This window comes from Lissotriton helveticus, chromosome 6 (genome assembly GCF_964261635.1).
Source record: "Lissotriton helveticus chromosome 6, aLisHel1.1, whole genome shotgun sequence".
In the NCBI taxonomy this organism is placed as follows: domain Eukaryota; kingdom Metazoa; phylum Chordata; class Amphibia; order Caudata; family Salamandridae; genus Lissotriton; species Lissotriton helveticus.
Genome location: NC_136067.1, coordinates 1,220,272,366 through 1,220,286,768, shown reverse-complemented (window position 1 = coordinate 1,220,286,768; position 14,403 = coordinate 1,220,272,366). Strand labels below are relative to the sequence as shown.

Genomic DNA, 14,403 nt, shown 5'->3' with positions numbered 1-14,403 from the left:
AATACAGTCCAATGTTCCAAGCTTTGCCCGATTCGTTAAGGGCATATAAACATAATAGATATTTTTTTAAATTTCACTTACTTAAAAGAACAATGATCTCACTTTCCTTCAAACTCAAGAATAATACTGGACTAAATAAGGCCTTTCTGAGCAGTGATGGTCATCCCTAAGAACAGCAATAAACTGAAAACGAATGCAACCCTGATTGGCTGGTGAGGAAGGGTTGTGTGGCCACACACGGGCAGAAACTAGACCCGAACTTTGTTGGAGTCCAACAAGTCACCCAATGGAGGCGGGACTAACACTTCAAAACAACAAGGTGAAGCTATCCTAAGAGCCAATACAAGAAAACAGTTAAAGTGTGCATTTTAAATATATTGGACACATCTGATAGATTACAATAAACAGGTTTTAGTGGATTTGACCATGTTTATATAATCCAGATCTTTGAAAAGATAATGAGTGATTTCACAACTAACAAGCATTAGGAAAGTTTGATCTATTGGTATTGTAAATGACAATTTTTTAATTTATGTGTTGGTTTTGAAAATAGCAAAATTAATAGCTTTGTCATTTACAATGCCAATACTTTTAACTTTCGCAAATGTGACACCTATAGCATTTGTAATACACTATGTGTTGTATTTACGTGACTTAGATGTATTGATATTACAAATAACAATTGCTTTTAATTTTTTGTAATAATTAATACTTAAATAAAAGTTATTGTAATTTATAATTGCAATAGCTTAAACTTTTGTAAATTACTTTTGTAAAGCTAATGTTTAGTGTATTTTATTGTGACGAAAATCCAAGAACAGAAGGGAAATATTAACATCTTTTTGTGACATTTGTAATAAAGCTTGAAACATTGAGAGAACATATTTGAATCAGTTGTTGTTGAATGGTTGCACAGACTGATGCTGTGGTGGCACCGAGTGATGTTGTGGTGGCGACGAGTGATGCTGTGGCGTTCTGTGATGCTGTGGTAGCGCAGTGATGTTGTGGTGCCCCTGAGTGATGCTGTGGTGGTGTTGAGTGATGCTGTGGTGATGCGATAGAGTGTAATTATGTGGCGTGTAATTATGTGGCACTGAGTGGTATTTGGAGTGTATGTCGCGTTGAAAGCAGAGTAATTATGGAGCATATAATTATGTGGTACTGAGTGGTATTGTGTGGAGTGTATGTTGTATTCAGTAGAGTGTAATTGTGTGGCGTGTAATTATGTGGCACTGAGTGGTATTGTTTGGAGTGTATGTTGCATTGAGTGCATTGTAATTATGTAGCATATAATTATGTGGCACTGAGTGGTATTGTGTGGAGTATGTGTTGCATTCAGTAGAGTGTAATTATGTGGCGTGTATATATGTGGCACTGAGTGGTTTTTGAAGTGTATGTTGCATTGAGAGCAGTGTAATTATGTGGCAAGTAACTAGGTGGCACTGAGTGGTATTTTGAGTGTATGTTGCATTGAGTGCAGTGTAATTATGCGGCACTGAGTGGTATTTGGAGTGTATGTTGCATTGAGTGCTGTGTAATTATGTGGCGTGTAACTATGTGGCACTGAGTGGTATTTGGAGTGTATGTTGCATTGAGTGCAGTGTAATTATGTGGCGTGTAATTATGTGGCACAGAGTGGTATTTGAAGTGTATGTTGCATTGAGCGCAGTGTAAATATATAGCATATAATTATGTGGAACTGAGTGATATTGTCTGGAGTGTATGTTGTATTCAGTAGAGTGTAATTATGTGGTGTGTAATTATGTGGCACTGAGTGGTATTGTTTGGAGTGTATGTTGCATTGAGTGCAGTGTAATTATGTTGCATATAATTATGTGGCACTGAGTGGTATTGTGTGTGTTGCATTCAGTAGAGTGTAATTATGTGGTGTGTAATTATGTGGCACTGAGTGGTATTTGTAGTGTATGTTGCATGGAGTGCTGTGTAATTATGTGATGGGTAATTATGTGGCACTGAGTGGTATTTGGAGTGTATGTTGCACTGAATGCAGTGCAGTGCAGTGTAATTATGTGGCGGCAGGGGGTGTAAATTAAATGTAAGGGAAAGAAGGGGATTTATTGAGTGTAGAACGGCGCATGAGGCAAGCAAAAATGAATAAAAGCAGATTAGTCTGAATCATTGGAGTCAAGTAAGAGGAACGCTGCTGTCAGTAGGACTTTAATGCAGACAGTGTCTAGCTCCCTTATAAACAAGCAGTGAAGGCTGAGGAATGCGCACAGGCCTTCTTTATTGTCGCCATCACTCTTATCAGCCTGGTCAGTGCCCACATGCAACAGCCAGACGTTTAGGCTCATGTTTCAGGGAAGTTCTTGCAGCTGAAAATAGGGAAAAATCTAACATTCAAAGGAAATGGCTCTCGTGAAACATCCATGGAAAGGGCTACATCAATAAAGCCTGGTAGAGAGCTTTATCTAGTGACCAGACTGGACTTGCATATTTGATTGTGAACTAAAAAGCAAAACACGTTTACATGCCGAACATGTTGTTGAGAACCCAGTTGTCGTATGGCATCCATATTCCAACAAGGACTATACGTTCAAAGTGCGTGTTTATGCACTGATTGCAGGTTTTAAAAACAAATGAATAAAAGACATTGTCATTTACAATGTCAATAGCTCAAACTTTAATAATGCGAGACCTATTGCATTGCAAATGCTTGTTATTTTAGAGCCGGTCTATGTTCAGCCTCTGGCCGTTAACATGACATCTTTCTTCTCTTTTCATGGTCGTATTGCAGAAGGGATCTGGGTGCCCTTCCTCGCCCTTCCTGAGAAAATGACGGTTAAATTCATTTATACATCTACAGGCGCGGTGGATCCACGTATCTATCCGCGTACCCAAAGCGCAGCCTGCATGCACGAGCTGCATGCTGATTGGCTGTCAACAGTCAAAATCAAAAAGTGTTGGCAGCCATCTTGTGCCGGCACAAAAAACCCAAAGCAAACACCGTAAAACGTGAAAAGGGGGCAGGGTAGACACACCCTGACCCCCTAGGCCTGCTCAGGGGGTCCCACAAGGAGCCCCATGGCCAACAAAAAAAAAATTGGGGGGGGAAAAAGACACGATCGTCCCTAGGCCCGCCCCCTCCTTGCACCACTCTGCAAGCACGTTTGCAGAGGGGGAACAAACTCCCCTTGAATACTCGGGGTCCCTGGGGGCCAACTAGCCTACCAGGAACCTCTAGAATGCGCCAGGGGGATGTGTTGTAGAGAGGTGTTCTGAGGCCATGCCCCTTTTTACACCTCTCTGCAACGCAGCTCTCTGGCGCTTACTGGAGGTACCTGTGGGCGAGTTGGCCGCCAGGGGACCTCAGGATTCAAGGGGACTTAATACCCCAACTTAAAAAGTGCCACGGGGCGCGTTTGCACAGTGGTGAAGGAAGGGGGCGGGGCCTGAGGTGATATGTGTGCAAACACGTCCTGTGGCGCGTTTTAAGTTTGGGAATTAATTCATCTTCAATCCGAGGTCCCCTGGAGGCCAACTAGCCCACCAGTATGCGCCAGGGAGCTGCGTTGCAGAGAGGTGTGCAGAGGCCACACCCCTTTTTACACCTCTCTGCAATGCAGCTCCCTGGCGCTTACTGCAGCCCCTCTCCCGGTGTCACTAATGGCCCCAGCTATGCTTTCCTGCGAGCCCTAAAGCCAAGAGTGAGCAAAACAATAAGTCTGCTCCCAGTGGGTGGGAGCATGAAAAATGCTCCCGCATGCTGGGAGCTGACTTTTCATGTTTCCCTGCTCGCTTAAACAGATGAAAAAATTGCTCCTACCCAGGGAACAGCATTTTTAGCTGCTCGCTGCAGGCATCAGCAAAGCCAGCTACCGCGGAAGCGGGAGTCAGATGGGGCTGAGTGGGCGTTGGGGCTCCTCTGCGGCTCCCAACAACAGCAGAGTGGGTTGCCTTAAGTGGGCTCCAGGGCACCCACCCTTTGTTGGCCAGGCCCTTGGGATGGCATCCTCCAGGGCAAAATCGGACCGATGGGGGCTGTGTGCCCACCTCCTACTTCACAATGTGACCGAGCCCCAGGAGATGGGGTCTCTGGGGCCAATATTTGCTTAGAGAGGGTGGCTCCCCGATAAAAATATGGGCAGGCCGGGGACATGGGATCCGGGGCCAGAATCGGCCGAGGAACAGGGACTGAGTGCCCCCTTCCCCATTAATAAAGGGATGGACCATAGGGGATGGGTACCACTACCCTCCTCCCCTAAAAAAGTGCGGCAAGCCCTGGGGCATGGGGTCTCCACAACCTAAATAGGCCCGGGGAGGGGTTGCTTGCCCACCTCCCAGGCTGGCTGCCTTTGGCATTTGGTAATTAAATATTATTTTATGGTAAAAATAAAAACAACTAGAAGTTCACTGAAAAACCCAAAGGTTACAGGGGGGTATAGTTAGGGAATAGAATTTTTTTTGAATCAGTAGCTAATCACTAAAAAACAAAAAGGTTACAAAAAGAGAACTGCAAAGCCTCAAATACTTTAAAAAAAAAGTTTCTATCCTCTCAAAGCCAGAATCATGAGCAAAGATAGTCAGTGGGTGCATAGGAGGTGGGGGCATGGAGAAAACTGCTTTTGAGCTTTCCAATTTCTTTTAAGCTTGCAAGAAGTGCATCGGAAACTTAGGCTAGGAGAGTAATAACACTCCAATAAACAAACAAATCTTTGCTACATTCGGATTCCTGGGTTCGTCATGAATTTATAGTTAACAATGAACGTTATCAATGCCACCTTCTGTGTAAGGGATTATGTTGTAGTCTGATGCAATGCGGTCTCAAAGAGAGTTATGTTAATCTTAATTGACAGCAACAAGGACTGAAGGCAATGTTTTGTAAAACAGTGAAATGTCTGCAAAACAGCATTTTCATGCAATCCACTTGATATTTTAGGGGGAGGTATTGTTCTACAAGACATTGAGGCCTACAAATCAGAACTACTACACCAACTTTCCAGTACTGATAATTACACAAGGCTCCACGAAGATATCGCTAAAGAGATTCAGCTGAAATAGTACAACTCACAAACGAGGCTAAGAAAGAATGCTACCTTAGCAGCACTGAGTTTTTACATCAAAATCTAAAACATTCCCATACTCCAGTCATCTACACTCTACCTAAAACCCACAAGAACATGACCCTGCCATGTAGAAGAACTGTCTCAGGCTGTAGCTCAATTTTAGAACATATTGAACAATACGAACAATATGTTGAACAATATATAGACTTTTCCATAAAACACTTTGTGCCCTTGACTGATTGCTATAAAAGAGACAGCACATCCTTCATCAACTGGGTAGAGAATTTCCCACTGTCTGCATCTAAATCACAATAAGCTACAAAGGACAAAGAATCCCTTTCCACCAATATTCCCCCTAGTAGAGGGGATCAATGTCATACCTAATGTCCTGAATAATAGAGGAAGACTGCACCTGGAACTTACATGCTTCATAATATCTTTTTTCAATCTAGCTCTTAGAGACATCTTTTCCCTTCAGGTCAGGGGCACATCCATGGGGGCTGTCTTTGCTCCAAATTTCACAATCCTATAAAAAGACGGTCTAGAACAGAGAATCATCTTGAACAGTGCTAACCCCTTTAGAGAACATACTGTCTTATGGCAACAACATATTCACAAACCTTCTTGATCTAGGTGACTCATCCTCAAATAATTCCAGAAATGACTATACCATGGCTACCTCAGACGCCTGATCAAACAATCAGCCAAAGGGCCTGTTATTTCCCCCGTGAAACCCTGTTAGAACCAGGCAATGTATCTAAATCAGAACATCCGGTATGTGTAACAAATCTTTTCACGTAGCTCTAATTTCATTGCTAGGTATATCTGGAAACACAAGCATTTCTTAACAGCTGGGGCCTTGCATTTGAGACTCTTATATTCACCTACAAATGGGTCAGGAATTTACTTGATCACCTCTTCCAGTACCTAAACATTTGCTCTCCTTTCCTGACCACTGTGGTCGTCCCTCCATAGTGCGTCATTACAAATGTGGACAGTATAGCATGTGCCCATCTTCAATTGAAACTAAGGAAGCCAATTGCACATAACTATATCACTCAAATCATTTTCTAACTGTAATCCCAGCAAAATTATTTAAATCATATTCTCTCCCTGTAACATACTGTACATGGTGGTTAAACAACTCAGAAAGTCAAAATACAGATTATCCAGCATAGAAGCAGACTCAGAAGCAGGGTCCTCACTGCCTCATTAGTTGCATGGACACTCTGAGGATACTATTAGATGGCAGGTTACACACACCAATAAGAGCCCTGAACATGGAGGCACCGTAGATGAGCTATAGAACAAAGAAGAACTCAAGAGGAGGAAAATAAGAGTAGACACTATGAAGTTAGAACTGATTCACCAAGAAGAGTGGACATCACTTGTATAAGGACTAATGTGCGGATGCTCATCCAGGGCTATAAAAACACATGTGTATAATTTTCTGGACTTTGCTATCTCAAGGCCACTGATTAAAAGGCTTAGATTACAAAGGAGCAGAAGGTTTCAAATACTCTGGAAACAAAGCCTGAGAAACCTCAGAGCTTCAAACACTGCTCTGAGTGTTTAATAATTACTGTCCGCATGCAGGGTCATGACAGTAACTATCAAAATGCCTACAAGGGCTGTGAAAGAGGCCAATATTCAGCCTTTGATTCTCTTTGGGCTCTGCCAAACTGCTTTGCTGTTGGGCAGAACTGTTGGAGATGCAGGAGGAGCTGAGGACAATCCCCCTTCCTCCTTCCAAGGCTCTTGTGACAGTGTGAGCTACAGGAGACGGAATGGATGAAGTCTCACTGTTTTCACTTACCTGCAGCTTCCGCCTTTCCCACTCCCCTGCACAAGTCATGCATCCTGGTGAAGTAGGGGAGAGGGAGAGTCAGAGGTGTGGATTAGACTATACATGTGTTTATAGCCACTGCTTTTCCACTGTCTTCAATGGAGTTCTCAACAGTCCAATGGTCTAATATTTCTTATTCTTGGTCTTGTGCTAGCTATAATAGGTTTGGATCAAATCAATGTCTGCTTAACCTCATAGAAGCTATGTAACGTCCTGCTCCAGGGCTGGACGTTCCATTGTGCAGGTGAGGTTCGAACGTTCAACGGCAGCACTACGGAGGTAGTGGTGCCGTCGGCCGTTGAAAGTGCGCAGCAATTAAGGGGTTAAAGCAATACAGAACATAAAATCAGTACTGTTGTTTACACTTGGATTGGTGTATGAGTATGGAGAAATTAATAATCATATTGACACCAATAAAGACACAGTGAGCCAATTACAACCACATGTACTGAGCAGTGTATATGAAGAAAAAAAATCCACTGGAGAATAATTACTTACTTGCCAGAGTTCATAAAGCTCTTTCTTCATGTCTTCCGATAACAATTTCGTCAATTGCTTCATGGCCTCCTAGAAAAAGAAACTAACATGATCATCTTAAAATGACTTCATTCTTAATTTTAATTTTTTTCAGATTAATTTTGATGAACAATGAAAATGAGCACCATGTCTGGTACCACCACCAGGAGGTAGCAAACATCCTTAAGCTCTTTTCCCTAAAGAAAGAATAAAGCTATAAACCAGATAAATGTTGCAAATGTATTTCTTAGGAAAGTTATTTATATGATATCCATGTACAAATTGCTGCAGTCGTAAATAAAACAATGTGTTAGATACAAAATCCATTGGTCCGAATTGAACTTCAAACATGCTTTCACAATATAGCAATCAGGGTTCATCATGAGTAAATTATGCCAAAACCATAATCATGCCATTTTATAAAAGCAGCAGTAGACCAGGCATAGAGTTAATGTTGCCCTTCTGTTTGTGCATGAACATTCTCATATAAGGATGATATTTAACCTCTTGGCTGCTGGGCCTTCCTCAACATTGCCCCACCCCCAGTGCAAAGCCCTTTTTTGGCTATTTGGGGTATATTGCCTTTAGGGCCCTATAACTTTTTTTCCACATAAGGTATCCAAATTGGTGTCTTTTTTTCCCCCCAACATCCTCAGGATTCTGAAAGTACCCAACCATAGGCAAAATATAGCTAAATTCTGAGTTTTGGGTTGAAAATTTAAAAAAAGAGCTCTAGATAAAAGTGTCTGTTTTTTATCTGTAAATGGCGTCAACTTACAGTTTACTATACTAAAGTCACTATCTTCCCTGCATTCAGGAACATGCAGAACTGAACAAAAACATGTTTTTAACCACAGTTTTGGCATTATTCACAAAGGTAGCATATTTTTCCAGTTTTTTGTGCTCTCAACTTTCTTCAAGTATGTGGTGGAGACCAGTGTGAAACCGATGAATGAACCAGAAAAGCTATAGATTTCAGAAAAGTAGTTAAAACTCCAAATTCAGCAAGGGGTCAGATGTGTAGGTCCCTCAAGGTTTTCCTAAAGAAACTAACAGTTGAAATAAAGAAATACTGAAAAAGAGTAGGAAAAAACAACCATTCGGACAACGTTTTCCTTTTTAACTTTTTGTCACACTGGCCAATATACAAAAGGCAAATTAACATTATGTCCACTAGACCCTTTTGGTTGCAGTGATATATAGTGTTTGTAGAACCCAGGGTACCCAGAGCCAACAATAGAGCTGCACCGTACAATATTTTTCATTCTTTACAGAGTATAGACAAATTAATATGACAAAATATGTAGAGTGAAAATGGGTATCAGGGAAAACTATATATGGGCCCAAGATATGGAGTTTAAGAGTAGTGGTTATTTGTACATCTCTGAATTTGTGGATATCCATACTAGCATATGATGTAGGGAGTCATTTCTCTTACACACTGGTTTACAAATGGAAAATGCAGTGAAAGACAATTGGTAATAACAAATATCCTACTATTCTATGCTCCCTCAAGTCTTCTGATAAAAAATGGTATCTCAATTGTGTGGGTTGGCCTAGTGATCACGACAGGAAATGGCCAAAACACAACATGGATACATCACACGTTTCCATTAAAAACTGAACAGTTCTTTGCAAAGTGGGTAACTGTGTATTTTGGGCGCTAGCTCAGTCGGCAGCTAGGAGAAACCTAAAAAAAACTTATATTTTTTTGATAATTAGACACCTAGAAAAACCAGGATGGGGTGACTTGTGTTGCTCTCAGCAGGTTGTTTACCCAGAATCTCGTACAAACCTCAAACTTTGACTTAAAAAAACACATTTGCCTCACATTTCTGTGATGGAAAGTTGTGGAATCTGCGGGGAGCCAAAAACTTCCTTCCAAAGAGCATTCCCCTTAGTCTTCTGATAAAAATGGTGCCTTCCTTGTGTGGATAGGCCTAGTGCCCGTAGAAGGAAACGGGAAAAAAACATAATATGGATTCATCACATGTTCCCACTCAAAACAGACCAGTTTTTTGCAAAACAGGTAGCTGTGGATTTTGGGCCACAGCTCAGCCAGCACCTATGGAAACCTAGCAAACCTGTACAATTTTTTTTAAAACTGGACCCCAAGGGGAATCCAGGATGGGGTGACAGGCGTGGATCCCATGTTGTTTTACCCACAATGCCATGGAAACCTCAAACATTGCCCGACATCACACATTATCCTTACATTCCTGTGATGGAAACTTTTGGAATCTGTAGGAATCTACAAAATTCCTATCACCTAGCATTGCCCCACCTGTGCTGATTAAAACGCTGCCACACGTGTGGCTGGGCCTAGTGCCTATGACCGGAATGGACCAAAACATGGACAACTCAGGACCTTGCGTAACCCATCCCAATATTTTATTTAAAAAAAAATAAAAATATATATATATATATATATATATATATATATATATATATATATTTAACCCCCACCCCCATCATTTTTACTTTATCCAAAAAATTCCCTAGCTTCCAGCGGCCGATCGAGGGGTAATTTCCCATTGGACCCAGAAAGACTGTTGCTCCATTTACTTGGAATGGGGGCATAGTCATGCCCATGCAGGCAGCCCTCACAAAATATTTCAAAAACAAATACCTGGCTTCTAGTGGGCTATTGGGCTTTCTGCCCCACCCGAGGGGCAGATCAGGGGTAATTACCCATATCTGTCCCCCAGGCAGGCATAAAGACTGCTGGCCCATTTAGTTGGGGTGGTGCATGGCCAAGGCCATGGTGAGCTGCCCCCACCTGTAGAGCTAAAAAAAATCCCTGGTGTCACTGGGCTTTCTGCCCCGGAGGCAGATTGGGGGTAATTACCCTTTGTGCCGGGGGAGGTGGGGGGGGGGCAGCAAGATTGTTTCCAATTCACTTGAGGTGGGAGTATACCCATGCCCATGCTGGGCAGTCCCCATCCCTATACCTTTTTTTAATAAAACAATTTACAGGCTTCTAGTGGTTTTTTTCCCGCTAGGGGGACAGATCAGGGGTAACTAACCTTATCTCCCTCCTGAGGTCAGAAAGACAGTTACCCAATTTAGTTGTGGGTAGAGGCATGGCCATGCCCATGCTGAGCAGTCCCCACCTATATATTTATAAAAAGAAAAAACTTCCCTGGCTTCTAGCTGGCTTTCTGCCCCAGGGGAGGGGGGGGGGATCACAATAATTACTTTATGTGCCCCTGTTAAGTTGGGGGGGTGGGTGGGGGAAGTGCCCACCCCATAGTTGAGCCCCCACCACTACAATTCTAACAACAACAAGAATTCCTGGCATCTAATGGGCTTCCTCTGCCCCCCGAGGGGTGGGGGGTGACATATGGGGGTAACCAACCTTATATGTCCCCCGGGGGAGGGAGCAGAAAGACAATTTACCCATTTTTACTTCTACAATAAAAAAAAGAAAAGGTCATCACTGGGGTCGGTGGACCCCTGCTTGTGGATCACCCTCATGTGGCACTCCCAAGCAGGGATCCACTGGGCAGAGGTACTATTGGAAAGGGAAGATTTTTCCCCTTTCCAACGATATCTCTCCTGTTAGAATCAGTGCTCGGGGCCTGAAATTGCCTTCCCAAGCACTGATTCAGTGAAAGTAAAATGAACCCATTGGTTCGTTTTAGTTTCACTTTTATTGTAATTACATCAGCACGCCCCACATGCCAATAATCATTGAAGCATAAAAAATCAATAAAAAAAAAAATCTGACTGCTTAAGAAGATCTTCCAGAGCAGCTTGATGTTACAAACATAAAAAACACCCTCTGGTACAGCGCACAAGAGGGACCTTTATTTACCTTCCCTATGTCGACCGACACATGCAATGGGATGGTAGTGCCGGTGTCAGCTATTGACCGACATCTGCACTTAACAGGTTAATGATTCCTGACATTGCAGTTATTATAAGCATGTATTAATAGCAGAGCAGGAGGACCAACCCATGGACTCCACATATTCCAAGTAATTTAGGAAGGCTTAGCAACAGAACCCTTTTCCAGGATGAGCAACTGTCAATCAATCAATCAGGATTCATAAAGTGCGGCCGATCACTCGATAGTGTATCCAGGTGCTTGCAGGCCCCAGAGGCTTATTCGAACAGCCAAGTCTTGAGGACCACTCAGAATTCCAGAAGTGAGGTGATGGTCCAGAGGTGCATGGGGAGGATGTTCCAGGTCTTTGCTGGAAGTTCTGTCGGTGGTTAATGTAGGCAGGTTCTTGGTTGTGTAGAGCCTTGTGTGGGTGGGGCAGTAACTTTAAAACTGTTGCTTTGAATAAAGATACTGTAATGAAATATAAATATTGAAGATTCTTTCTTTGATTTGGAAATCCACACCTATTAAGGGAATTTGACTTACATTTGGCCCAGCTGCCTATACACCTTGCCCTCAATGCTTTCCCCGTCTCCCAATTCCTCCACGATTTATAATCTCGATGACTCTTCCTGCATCAGTGGCAAATCTAGGTCTCTGTCCCCTTTACAATGTGTCTTGCTTGCTAATCCTTTCTAGTGTAAGGGGTTTGACCCATTCTTAAATACAGCTATTTCATCATCCAGTTAGACAGGCTGGTTTCTGAAAGCTAGAACTCAAGCAGACTTTTGCACAAAATAAAAATATAGTGTATATGGTTATCCACATATTGATCCTTAATCCGATAATTTTTTCCATGGTTGCAGTTTTTTTTGCCCCAGTTCATCCAATTCCATTAATCTTTAAAGAAGCCTAATCAGAAATAATTCTCTGTAGTGTTCTCTGTGGCAACAACTTGGCTGTTTCACTCCACTCATTCAGAAAGATAAACTTTATAGAATCAGTTAAACAAAATTCAAGTGTTAACCTGAATGCCCCAGCTCTTGGCTTGACACTGCAATTAGTTCTACCTATTGTCACAATATGAAGCTTGAAGTCACATGGCAAAACCAAGAGTAATGCTGCTTAAATTGTTCCCTTGCAGCATGATTTTAGCAAAGAAAAATTATAAAGCTTCACGTCTTTCTGAAAACCTCAATAAATAGGGAAGTTCATAGTCTTGCTATAAGGAGAGTTTTGACATTTAATTTGTCCTTGACGAACAATCCAAGCTTTTGTGCAGATTCTTAACATATGCTTCTTGACAGGATGTGCAGAGTTGTGATATTGGCAAACCAGGGAAAAACACCTTTTGAATAAGGCTAGATTTGTAGTAGCTTCCTACATATTGAATAGTTTTCGATAAAAAACTCAGGGCCCGATTTAGATATTGGCAGATGGGTTACTCCGTCACATCGGTGACCAATATCCCATCCGCTGAAATATAAATCCCATAAGATAAAACAGGATATATAGTTTAGCAGACGGGATTTCCATCACCGCTGTGACGGAGTTTCCCCTCTGCCGATATCTGAATCAGGCCATCAGACTGTAACAATAAGCGCTGTGTGTAATTAATTCAAGAGTGTGAATGGGGACCATCAGACGGGAGGGAAAAATCAGTTGCTTTACCAATCACAGTTGCCTCCTACTAAGGGCCCGATTCCGATCTCGCTCGGAAGGGCACCAAATGTGATCGGGCCGGAAAATGTACGAGCCGTACGTGTGTTTTCCGCCCGACTCGTACAGCTGTACGAGCGAGCAAGTATGATGCGAGCAACGTGAAATTCACCGACCGAATCGTTTCCGGGTCCGAACCGCTCTGTACGTCTCGTCCGTAAGCAAACTGTGCCATGCAATGGATGCGATTTACGACCAAGCCAGTACAATGCACGTGTCGGATAGCCGGTTCGAGACAAATTTTCCAGCTCGCAAACTGTCTGGGACGTTGCCTTTGGGGGTCCGCGTCCGACCCCCTGTCACCCGCAGCCTTACGACTCAGACACAGGGGGAGACCCAAGGGTCTCCTCAACACAGGCATGTACAGTGTGGATGGCACCAACCCACACCCATTGTAGGGGGCACCTTTGTGCGAGACGTACCCATTCAGTTAATGGGAGCTTTCCGACCCAGATCGGAATCGGGCCCTAAGTGTACTTTCCATGGCTTAGTGTTACCTACAACCAACAACTAGACTGTAAGACAGTCAGAGTTCAGCTTATGTTTTTCAGTTCAGTTGATAAATTGCTGACAAATTGCATTGATTATAAACATTGTTCATTAAACAAGATAGCCTAAAACAAGAGTAAAATCACAATTCAAACATGGCAAAATAAAAAAAAACATTGCCAAATAACTAAAACAATAAAGTACGATGTACAAAATATTTATACCTAACTCTTTATATTTAATAAAAATCTAATTACATCACATATCAGAGCTAAAAAACACACATCTCCATTAAAAGGGGTTTAGCAGCCAAAGATGTACCAATATTTGACAGGACCAAATTAAAAAACTTCTTTCTTTGGTTCAATAGGACTATGCAATCAAGCAAGATATTTTCATCTGTACATTTCTCTGCCACCGGACACCTACAACAACTTTCATCTGAATGACATCTTCACGACATCTTGTACCACTTACGCAGGATTTAGCCCTATTCTAAACTTCAGTATTTCATGTCTAAACACTCTATTTGGCAGTTTCTCACTATAAGGTATGCAATATAATCCTTCCAGGAACTCATAAAAAGGCCCACCAAATATTTTTCACTAAAATATAGTAGATCTTGATTCTGGGTAACATTATGTAACACAAACTTCAGCTGATGTTTTGTTCTTTTTAATTCAGACTTGTGAATGTGTATCTACAACAATAAATATTCTCCATATTTTTGATTAACATAGGTTTCCTCGAGACAAAAACGGATGGTACTACAGACGAAGATGAAAAGGAAGATCCTTGCTTGTTTCCACGTATAGCTTCAACTTAGCATCAACAGGTTTGACCAAAGAAGGCATATTAGGTTTTTGTGTTAATTCTGTGACATTGAGTTTAGAAATAATGATGGGATTTCAAAGTATTGTTGTTAATTACCATAGCTCTGACCATGCCATTGTAGGAAAGTTTTGCATTATTGGGGG

At 42.1% G+C, this 14,403-nt stretch overlaps 1 protein-coding gene across 1 annotated transcript in view; it reads right to left on the bottom strand.

Annotated features, from left to right (window-relative positions):
• HDDC2 (HD domain containing 2) overlaps positions 1-14,403 on the bottom strand; it is a 109,880-nt gene that overhangs the window by 27,889 nt on the left and 67,588 nt on the right. The window contains exon 4 of the mRNA XM_078646959.1: positions 7,372-7,440. Within this exon, the coding sequence (XP_078503085.1) occupies positions 7,372-7,440 (69 nt within the window). The remainder of the gene's footprint in view (positions 1-7,371; positions 7,441-14,403) is intronic.